The following is a 12,208-nucleotide window of genomic DNA, read 5'->3' on the forward strand; positions in this document are numbered from 1 at the left end:
CTAACTTAATAAAATATTCCAAGTTTTTCTCCAAACTATTGCTAGGAAGCCAGAATACTTGAAAATTGGAAAAAAGATATTCCATTAATATAATCAAGGCATTTCAGCAGGTAAGATTATAAATTCTCTTCAGACATATGCATAACTTCATTTATACAACTCCACCAAAGCGCCCTTGAAAACTCTTAGTATATACTGTGTTAAAATGAGAACATAAGCCACATTTTTCAGAAAATAGGAGAAGAAACCAGGTATTACTATAAAATGAGATACTAAGGTTAGTACAAGTCATTTGTTCAGATAAAATAAAAGCCTTTATAGAATTTAACATTTACTAGTGATACAGAATTTTAACATCTCCCCTCCTTCCTTCTTCAGACATATTCAACAAACAGAAAGCACAGAATTTTGAAGTTACCTAACTTTAAAAAATAATTAATTTAACATATGTGTCCTTTAAAGCAGAAGCCATCCTCCTCATTCTGAATCTCTTTTCTATAACAAAGTGATAAATAAGATTTAACAAATTTCTATAATGTTCCTTTTAAAACCCCAAATCCTTTTTTCTAATATACATTTTGCCAGCTATTATTGGCTTAACTGTAATTTACTAAACCAGACTAAAAGTCTTTTACTTTAAAAATAAGCATATTTTTGTAAGCAATACTTTACAGTAGGCACCTCAAAAACTATCACAGATGTGAAAAATTTTAAATCTGTTCTATCTTTATACAATTATATATTTTCATTTCTATATGTTATACATATGTGTGAATATATATGTATATATAAAATACATATAATCAGATCTGAAAACGAACAAAGGCTATGACTTTACACAAAGTCTTTTTTAAAACTCAAACAGTGGAAAACCCTTTAAACATTAAACAATTTTAATAAAAGTTTCTGTACAATGCTAAGTAGTTTTATTTACACATAGAAAATGTAAAAGGAGTAGTGCCTAAAATTACAGAACCCCTTAATATTAATGGCAGGTAAATCTCAGGTAAAATAACAACATTCCATTCACAAATATTTTCAAGCAATAAATATGTATTCATAAATAGTGTAAATCTGTATCAAGATTAGAAACAAAAATCACAAATCTGAAGTTTACTCCTTAGTCTATGTGCAATCCATTATCTTTGTGTCTTGGCTATTAGATAGTAAGTCTTTTCTTAAAGTTTTATGTTAGAACCAGAAGTGTAATCACTCTGGCCTCAAACAATAGAGAAAAAAATAAAATGGTAAAAAAACAAAAATTCCAAAAAACAAACCCAAAAAACCTTCTCTTTAATATTTCACATTAAAAAAAAAGTTGATTGAAGATTTGAATTTGTTAACTATCTTACCAACAAGTGAGCTAGAACAGTATTTTTCTCTCAGGAAAATTCTCAAAGGGCAAAATAAATGAGAAAACTAAGTTAGCAGTTCAGAAATACAGAAACACAGAGAAAGGTTATCTTCAAGTCAGTAGTCTGACATCGCCAATTCTCGTCAGGTATCATAATACATTTGATTATTAATTATAGTGGTATATAGGCAGTGCTCTCCTATATCCAGATGGTTGATACTCTATTCTTGGAAGGTTGCATAGACATAGCTTTTAGTCAGCAGTCTTATGAAAACACCTACAAAACCAGTGGTGCAGACCTTTCCTGAAGAGTAGAAAAGGTGTCATTTAATATTCATGGGACAATTATCAGGAGGATGATGACAATGAAGGAGCCTAAAATTAAAAATAAGGTACGTTAATTATTTTGGTATAGAATCCTTAATAGTATTCTTAGCCCATGGCTACTAACATACAGCCTATGTTGTAGTAGTATGAGGGAGTTAGAAACATCAAAGCCCCAAAAGGTCCAACAGACTGCTCAATGATGTGCTCCTTACTGTCTCCATTAAGGCCAATGTCCTTAGTTCTGAATGATTACCCAACTTTTCTGTGCTTCAAATTTTAGTAAAAAAAAACCCAAAACTTATGGAATATGTAGGCCAACATTTTAGACTGCTAAAGAAAGAGTATTACGGAAAATAATTTGGAAATTTAACATTTCACTAGTTACTGTCTTATGAACAATTCTCAGGTAGAGTACATATTTCACGACTCATTTTTTTTTTCTTTTTCAAGCCATTCTGAGAACAATGCAATTAAAAATACTTGAAACAAAATTTCAGAATTTAGAACAAAGACACTGGAAAAATACCAAAAGCTCATGAATAACTGTTTCCATTCATACTGCCATTCAAATTCAGAAATAAATGATACTGAAATTAGAAAAATGGCAGTTTTATGATACTGAGAATTTGATATCATGTATCTTATATATCATACCATCAAGTCAAGAACCATAAAATATTTCCATGAGTTTAACATTCAAGACAAGCGCTAGGTTTTAAATAAATCAATGAACTCTGAAAGCACAAGTACATTAAAAAAAAAAAATACAGGGGCGCCTGGGTGGCGCAGTCAGTTAAGCGTCCGACTTCAGCCAGGTCACGATCCCACGGTTCATGAGTTCGAGCCCCGCGTCGGGCTCTGGGCTGATGGCTCAGAGCCTGGAGCCTGTTTCCCATTCTGTGTCTCCCTCTCTCTCTGCCCCTCCCCCATTCATGCTCTGTCTCTCTCTGTCCCAAAAATAAATAAACGTTGAAAAAAAAAAAATTAAAAAAAAAAAAAAATACAGATTTCTTTATGGATCATCCCTATAGATTTAAGTAAACTCTCTTTTATCAGTAAAATGAAGTAGCATAAAGACTGCGATAATACTATAAATAAAACAAGAATTTTTAAATGTAATTATTGCGATTATTATTTAAGCAATTCCTTCCACATTCTGAGCACACAACCTGCTTGGGACATTCTATCTTCCTCTGTCTCTGCCCCTTCCTCTGTCTCAAAACAAATAAATCTGTATTTGTACTTAGGCCATTATTTTTTTTTTTTTTTTTTTTTTTAAATTTTTTTTTTCAACGTTTATTTTTGGGACAGAGAGAGACAGAGCATGAACGGGCGAGGGGCAGAGAGAGAGGGAGACACAGAATCGGAAACAGGCTCCAGGCTCTGAGCCATCAGCCCAGAGCCCGACGCGGGGCTCGAACTCACGGACCGCGAGATCGTGACCTGGCTGAAGTCGGATGCTTAACCGACTGCGCCACCCAGGCGCCCCTGTACTTAGGCCATTCTTATTGAAAAGAAAAAATAGTAAGGTGTATCAACTGGACATTTATTAAGGGTATCTATTAAGCCAATGGAAAATGTAAATATCTTATTACTTTGGATTTACCAGATAGAAAAAACAAACACTGCTGCTTCAACAACCCAGCTAACTATGTACTCACATGTTGAATTCACTTACTAATGTAAACTGGTCATAGACTTGTATCAGGTCCTCCATTTTGTACTGCTCTAGCACCACAAAATTGTCCAGAGTTCCACTTGTTTTTCGTGCACAGTCTTGGCAATGTACTATGTAAGTCTTTTGAGAGTTGCTTTCATTAGTGACAAAAAGGAGGTCAAAAACCTCCACCTATTGTATATAAGAGAAAAAGCACCAAATGGAGATTTGTTAAATTTATTGCATCACTTTAATAAAACTATGAAATTCTACTTTACGTGAAATTATGGACAGTGATTTTTATAAACATAAGTAGTTAAAATTAAAAGTTTAATTCAAAGATTCATAAAGGTGAGTCTATTTTTATTTTACTCAAAAAATCAGTATACAATCAGGTAAAGATAATGATTTTTTTTTTTTTACTTCTCTATGATGGAATTAATATTATTTTTGTATTTCCCTCCCCTCACAGAATGGTTCTATAACGGTGGTGACTATATTTTACTCATATCTAGACCTTTATAGCAGATTATAAACTAATACTAAAATGAAAGCTAAAAATAAAAGGAGAACACTGAAATATACATAACCAGCTTATTTTTAAGAGGTAGAAACTGACGAGTAAAAAAACTGTTCAGTTTTAAGCCTGTATATTAAGGAAAAGAAGTATAGTGTATTCATGAGCATTAACAAACCAGAAGATAATAAGGACATTTTTAATACAGCACAATGAGTTGTAAGACTCCAACAGGATAATGGATAGTAGTGATAACACTTGTTTTCAAATACTGTAAAGATATATACTTAACACTGAAAGGAATCTGGTGGATTATATATAATAACACATTTTGATGAGGTTATACAATAAGAAAATAGCCAAGGGATTTCATCAGTCTATCTCAGAATCACACAAACTCAAGGTTTATTTTGGACCGGGACAACTTCCGAGTCAAGTGGTCCTGTGACTATTGCTTGATTTGAGTGACAAAAACTCATCACCTAAAGTCATATTTGAACTGGTCTTTTAAAATGCCAGTTTATAAGGTTTTTAAAACTAGTGTCAATAGTAACAATTTAGCGAGCCCAGTTTAAAAATTGAGGTTTTTCAACATGTCATTCCCCATGTGGTCAACTACCTTGTTGATCCAAACACTTTTTTTAAAAAGATTTTTTATTTTTAGGTAATCTGTACACCCAATGTGTGCTTGACCTCACAACCCTGAGATCAAAACTTGCTTGCTCTACCAATTGAGCCAGCCAGATACTCCCTGTTCTAAACATTTTTAAACTTTTCTTTTTATATTCTTAACACAACACACTAGTTTAAACCCTTGTTAGCCCTGTTTAATTCCAATAGCCTCCAAACTAGTATGTTTGCTTTCTGGATGGATGCATTCTCTCCAATTATCAACTACCACTCTCTGAAACACAGATCTTGACTTAGTGCCTTGCTCAAAACCTTTTATTGCTTCAGAATAAACATCAAATTCCTTAAACTGAATTCAAAATGCTCTGTAAACTATACACTACCTCCTTGTACAGACTTTTAGGAATTTTTAAACTCTATTTTCTTGCTTCATTGAATTACTCACTCTTTGTTACATATGTTATTCATTTTGCCATCCCTTTACTGTTCCTAAAACCTAATGATGTTTATAAACTTCCAATTCTAGCCATTTTTTGGCTTGTTCAGATCAAACTCATTCTTTAAGGAAGGACTCAAATGTTATAATATGCCTTTAAATTCTAAACCCAATTAGAAGAACAATTATTTTCCCTACTGGTTCTCTAATAGTCTATACATGTCCAGCTTCATATTCATCATAGTGTCATGTGCATCAATAACTAGTTGTTTCCAGTCTGTCTTTTCCAAGTGGAAGTAAGCTCCTCCATAGGAGGTACCACATCTTTATTTTTTCCAAGGCTTCTTCCAAGCCTTGGCCAGAAGAGGGCATCAACTGTATTATTAGATGAAAAAGGACTGAATACTGATATGCCTGTGTGTGTGTGTGTGTGTGTGTGTGTGTGTGTGTGTGTGTGTGTGTGTATTACCTGTATGTGTGTATGTATATATATACATATATATATGTATGTGTGTATGTATATATATACATATATATATACATATATATATGTATATATATACATACACACATGTGTGTATATATGCATATATATGTATATATACCTGTATATATGTGTAGAAAGACACATAGTTTGCTGCCATCTGTGTATCTCCTACAAACTGTCTGTCTCAGTTTAAAATCTGGGATAATTATCAACTGGTAGGAAAGTATTACATGAATGTCTCAGTAGTCAATAATTACGAATTAAAACTTAATTATTACACTAGCAGATAAAATAAAATTTAATAAAATTGCTGAACTAGTCAATTAAAGATGCATTATAATAATACACACAAATCCGTAATTAAAAAAAACACACCAAAGCTAGAGAACCTATAGCAAAAAAATGGTCAGTAAGAACAGTTACCTCACAAATGCTACAATAATGTGCTGGTTCATCATTTGTCCGTCCATGCCATATAACCTCTTTTCCTGCAGTAATAAGAGCTTCTCTCAGTGTCTGACATTGTTTTAGAATTTTCAGAAGACAATACCTATTGTGGAAAAATTATTTGTTACAATTGAATACTGAATATTTGCAGCATAAAAGATATAGCAATTATAAATGAGTATCTTGGGTCTACAGTTTACTGATACAGTTTTTCTTTTGTCAACTTTTTCACATATAACTGGCCTAACAGCAATACTAATAGTAAAGCACTGCCAATTTGAGAATATCTGAAAAAAAAGTAAAATGATTTCATCTACAAAAGACTCACCTCTTATTCAAAAACAATGTTCTTAATTTTTGCTGTGGTTTGAGCAAGTGAACAGAACTTTTTGAAGAGGTAAATTTATAATAAAGAGTCAATTCCTTCATCTCTGAAATCAGTATGAATTCCATGCTGAAACTTTTTTGAATACAGTAAGACAAGAAGGCATAGGTCTCTACCTAGACCCTTCAAAACTATCATTTATATAACTGATTTTAAAACTCTGAGACCAGGGGCGCCTGGGTGGCGCAGTCGGTTAAGCGTCCGACTTCAGCCAGGTCACGATCTCGCGGTCCGTGGGTTCGAGCCCCACGTCAGGCTCTGGGCTGATGGCTCGGAGCCTGGAGCCTGTTTCCGATTCTGTGTCTCCCTCTCTCTCTGCCCCTCCCCCGTTCATGCTCTGTCTCTCTCTGTCCCAAAAATAAATAAAACGTTGAAAAAAAAAATTAAAACTCTGAGACCAAAGCAGAAAATTATTATAGATTTACACATTCGAGAACACAAAATTAGTATAAACTGCAGCAGTGAAGGAAAAAGAATGTTACTGGTTCAATTTTAAATTGAAGGTTGTAAAATGCAATCTTTATATTAATAAACTTTTCTTACAGTTTAGATTTCCTTTACACTCATACTTCTAATGCTAGCAATAGAGCAAATCCTCATGAATAATGCTGATTTTTCCTCTGCTGTTACTGGTTAGAACTGTCTGCTAACATTGCCACAAATTTAAATGCTTGAAGTTCTCCTTTGAAAGCAGACTTGTACTACATGACCTTTCCGTGTATTACATTTCAGTTCTAAAAGTATTCTAAAAAGCGTCATTGGTTCAACAAGAGTGATGTTACCAATTGTATCTGTGAACAACAGTATAATGCCCTGGGATAAGAATCAAACTAACTTGGGAGTTCTTTGATAGACTGTATTGCTAATTGCTAATGACTCAGAATTTAGACTAGTCAATATAATTATATAAGTTATTTTAAAGAACTGACATCATATTATGATATTTAAAACTATCTTCCGTAAGTGTTTTACATGCTTCTACTTTCTTTCCCATAAGAATAGAGGATTCGTGAGAGCAAAGGATTTTGTCTATTTTATTACATTGGTGTTAAGACTGTGCCTGCCATACAGTAAGTGCTTAACAAACACCTGTTAAACAAGTAATTAAGTTTTATAATATGGTAAGAAGCATCAGATTTAATCTCTCTTAATTTTACATTCTGTACGAGATTAAAAAACTGTACCCAAACTCATACAAATAAACCTCTGGTGAAATGATTTGAAGAATACATAGATGTTAACTGATCAAAAAATATAAAATAAGTATAATAATTTCAAGTGTAAACTTGCATGAAAAATTTCTTGAAGTATATAAAATAGTAATACTTTCACTTTGCCTATAGCAAGTTTTCATGTTTAACTTACTGGAAACAAGTTCATGCCTTACTGTATTTGTATCTCAAAATAAAAAAAGCTTTGCGTGTGTGTGTGTGTGTGTGTGTGTGCGTGCGTGCGTGCGTGCGCGCGCACTTAAAAGAAGTGCTAGAGGAGGCAAGAAGTAAAAATCCAATTCAGAAAAGAAAATATATGGGAACGTAAACTGGTGCAGCCACTCTGGAAAACAGCATGGAGGTTCCTCAAAAACTAAAAATAGAACTACCCTACGACCCAGCAATTGCACTACTAGGCATTTATCCAAGGGATACAGGTGTGCTGTTTGAAAGGGACACAGGCACCCACATGTTTATAGCAGCACTATCAACAATAGCTGAAGTGCGGAAAGAGCCCAAATGTCCATCGATGGATGAATGGATAAAGATGATGTGGTATATATATACATATACAATGGAGTATTACTCAGCAATCAAAAAGAATGAAATCTTGCCATCTGCAACTACGTGGATGGAACTGGAGGGTATTATGCTAATGAAATGAGTCAGTCACAGAAAGACAAATATCTTATGACTTCACTCATGAGGAGAGACAAAACAGATGAACATAAGGGAAGTGAAGCAAAAATAACATAAAAACAGGGAGGGGGACAAAACAGAAGAGACTCATAAATATGGAGAACAAACAGGGTTGCTGGAGGGGTTGTGGAGGGGGGATGGGTTAAATGGGTAAGGGGCACTAAGGAATCTACTCCTGAAATCATTGTTGCACCCTATGCTAACTAATTTGGATGTAAATTTAAAAAAATTTTTAAAAATGCAAATGCTCTGAAGAATTAAAAAAATATATACATAAATCACACTAGATGTAAAGCACTTACTGAGATCTTCTTCCTACCCATCTCCAATCTGATTTCACCTCTGAACTTTATAAATATGAAAGGACTGCTTCAAAATATTTATTTCACAGGAAAATAATGCCTAAAACTCTGCAAAATATTATCTGCAGATGCAACACTGCTTATAAACTAAAAAATGCTGCCACGTAGGAAAATAAAGTGTTAATAAGAAGTAGCATTAATAAACGCTTCATAGGAGAAAAAACACAGAATTAGATAGTTTACATACATTAAGCCACTTAAGTCTTGTGTACTTAAGCTCAGTGCAAGAAGCTTTACTATTCAACTCTTTTACAATGAGGGAAATGGAATTTAGAACAGCAAAATTTAGCAATAATATTTTCTTCTGTCTTCTCTAAACTCTTTTCTTCACTTTCTGCCTATTCGTCTATTATTCTCACCTACTTTTCTTCCTTTTTTTTTTCTTTTATGAAAATAAGATTCTTGGGGCTATGGAATCACACTGTATTTCCTAAAACCCTTACCAGTAGTATTAGGAAAATGGCTTAGTATTATTCTACCCCCCACTTTAAAAAAAAATTTTTTTTTTTAACATTTATTTTTGAGACAGAGAGAGACAGAGCATGAACGGGGGAGGGTCTGAGAGAGAGGGAGACACAGAATCTGAAACAGGCTCCAGGCTCTGAGCAGTCAGCACAGAGCCCGACGCGGGGCTCGAACCCACAGACAGTGAGATCGTGACCTGAGCCGAAGTCGGACGCTTAACCGACTGAGCCACCCAGGCGCCCCTACCCACCTTTTAATTTAAGTACTATTCTATTCCTTCAAAAAGACACTTTCATTTACAAGAATAGTGATTATTTTGGCAACTGGATCACAGTTCTTATTGTATGATTTCATAGGCAGTTTCAAAGTTCCATATAAAACAAAGCAATATACTACAAAGATATATAGCTTGGTTTGCTAGAAGTGAACATTAGGCATGAGTAGTTCTGCTTCTGCAACCAGGTGCAGAATTACTTGCCCAGATGGTGGAATCTTAAAACTGCTAACTGCTGTCAGTCACATAATGAATAACCAAATGAGGTCACTCCATATTATGTTTTCTCCATTCATCTGAAATTTTTAGTCCTTCTCATTTTCAGAAAGCTTTATAGGAACAAAAGAATAAAGGACAGCAACTTATAGGTAGAGAAACTTACGAGTAAAAAATCAGTAAGAATCTAATTTTTAAAAAGCAGCAGCAGGCATAAATAGAAAATAAAGACGAAAAAATAATGTTTACAACTTAACAAACTGCTTTTGTTCAGCCTAGATACTGATTTAATCTGAAAAGGACTTTCCAAAGTATTGGATGGCTACAAAATACTGGCTGAAAAAAAATGTAGTTTTATTTCTTCCTCAAATTTTAATTTTTTGCTGGGTTTTATTTTTTTTTAAGTTTATTTATGTATAAAACTGTGCACCCTTGTGTGAGTGGGGGAGGGACAGAGGGAGAAAAAAATCCCAAGCAGGCTCTGTGCTCTCAATGCAGAGCCCTATATAGGGCTCAATCCCACAACCATGAGATCATGACCTGAATCAAAATCAAGAGTCAGACACTTAACAGACTGAGACACAGAGGTGCCCTTACCAATGAAGTTTACCTTTTAACAATACAATATAAATGCATAGGAAATTAACAAGTATACTGTGGTCCTTAATGTGTAATACTAGAACAGAGACTCCTAAAAAAGGCACAGAGGAGTCCGATAAATCATTCATTAAATGTGGTAATCTATTTTACAATGTTCTATCTACTCTGAAAGAATAGGAAAAGAGGGAAAAGATGGCAAATGCTTTCATTGCCCAACTATGTTCTAGGAACATGAAAAAAACAACTCAGAAAGTACAGAAGTAACTTTAGTGACTTCTGAAAACTAATCTTATTCCAGAATACAAAGACTCTGTTTCTGTTCCTGTATAAAAGAGTACATATCAACAGTCAGGATGTAAAGAAGACTTCTAAAATGAAAGAAAAAAGTAAAGATTTCATTTATTTGGATTATTTGTAGATTTATTTGAGGTTTTACAGAGCAGATTTTAACCATACTAAAAACTATCTGGACACAGATACTTAAGACGGTGAAGACTAAAGATGGCATCTGGACAGTTAGAAAAATGAAGAGAACATCTGAAGAGGGACATTTCAGAGCATGACTTCACTCATGTTTAAGACGAAATATACTTGAACTATCTGAAAAAGAAAACTGAGAAATAACCTTAAAAAAATATGGACAATGACTAAGAGTTTTTATTTTTCTGACTTCTAGCTTTTAATTTAGGTCTCACGATTCTGTGTTTCATTAATATAGCCAGCAGCAAATCTGGAGGTATGGCAACAGTGAAGCCTTAATAATACAATTAAGTGAAATTCCAGACAACACTGGTTTTTATCTTCACATTCTGATAATCTAAATTCCCAAAATAAGTTCCCAATGTCAGTGTGGAGATGCATTTTTGAATGGATGAAATTTAAGCTGACTCAGTATTAACTCTTCATGACAATAATCTCAACCTTTTACCCAAATCTTACTAGGTAGTGTGGAAATGAAGAAATATCAAGAGATGCCTTGCCCTTGCCAGCCCATCTTACTGACAAAGTTGTGCAAAACAAAACACAAAAAACGTGATACACAGTAGTAACTATGATCACACTAAGATCTTCTGTCACTTATTACTCCCGGGTTGTATATACACTAAAGGCAACAAGGAAATTTTGCATTAACTGACAATTATATGTAAATCAATCAAAAAGCTGAGAAAATTTTAAAGTTTGTTTTATTTTTACTTTTTTAAACATTTATTTATTTTTTTAGGGAGAGACAGAGTGCAAGCAGGGGAGGGACAGAGTGAGAGGGAGACACAGAATCTGAAGCAGGCTCCAGGCTCTGACCTGTCAGCACACAACTCAACCAATGGCTCGAACTCACAAACTGCAAAATCATGAACTGAGCCAAAGTCAGAGGCTTAACCAACTGTGCCACCCAGGTGCCCAAGTCTGTTTTATTTTTAAAAACTACTTTTTATAGTCCAAATGTCTGTGAGCTCCCCCAGATTCCTATGTTGAAATTCTAACTCCCAATGGGATGGCATTTGGAGGTGGGTCATCTGGGAGGGGATTATGAGGTCATGAGAATGGAGGTCTCGGGAATGGAATTAGGGCCCTGAAAGTCAATCTCGAAGTGTTCCCTTATCTCTTCTACCACATGAGGACACAACAAAAAGATGTGCATTATGAACCAGGAAGTGGGCCCTCACTATTCACTAAATCTGCTGGCATTTATGTTGAACCTCTTCCTTTTCACACTCTCTCTGCAACTGTGAGACACAACGTTGTTAATAAGCCATTCAATCTATGGATTTTGTTACACTAGCCTGAAGAGACTAAGATAGGACTTATTCACTCTCTTTTCATATATAGAGCCACAGGAAATGAGTCAATTATAAGACAAAGGATAAAAGCACAGAGATTATAGCCAGATAGCTTAGATTGAAACCTGAGCTTCTTTTACTGTATGCTTCAGTTTCCTCATTGGTAAAAAGGACATAATGTCCCACATCCCTGAAGGACACCCACATCTTAATCCCTGGGACCTGTGCTATGCTATGTTATATGGCAAGGGAATAAAAATTGCACATGGAATTAAGGTTGCTAATCAGCTAATCTTGAGATGCAGAGATTATCCTGATTATCTGGCTGTGCTCAATGAAAGCAGCCTTAAAAGCAGAAAACGG

At 34.4% G+C, this 12,208-nt stretch overlaps 1 protein-coding gene across 9 annotated transcripts in view; it reads right to left on the reverse strand.

Annotated features, from left to right (window-relative positions):
* Positions 1-366: 366 nt before the first annotated feature.
* The window catches only part of LOC115508053 (lysine-specific demethylase 6A-like), a 175,309-nt gene continuing 163,467 nt past the window's right edge, over positions 367-12,208 (reverse strand). For 6 of the 9 annotated variants that reach the window (XM_030306458.1, XM_036064360.1, XM_030306457.1 and 3 more), the window contains 3 exons: positions 5,832-5,958; positions 3,343-3,530; positions 367-1,729 (listed from right to left, as the gene is read on the reverse strand). In XM_030306458.1, coding sequence (XP_030162318.1) covers positions 1,678-1,729; positions 3,343-3,530; positions 5,832-5,958 — 367 coding nt within the window. In that variant the 3' untranslated portion in view covers positions 367-1,677. The remainder of the gene's footprint in view (positions 1,730-3,342; positions 3,531-5,831; positions 5,959-12,208) is intronic. The other 3 variants (XM_032592296.2, XM_030306461.2, XM_030306456.2) reach the window with 1 other exon arrangement.

This window comes from Lynx canadensis, chromosome Y (genome assembly GCF_007474595.2).
Source record: "Lynx canadensis isolate LIC74 chromosome Y, mLynCan4.pri.v2, whole genome shotgun sequence".
In the NCBI taxonomy this organism is placed as follows: Eukaryota; Metazoa; Chordata; class Mammalia; order Carnivora; family Felidae; genus Lynx; species Lynx canadensis.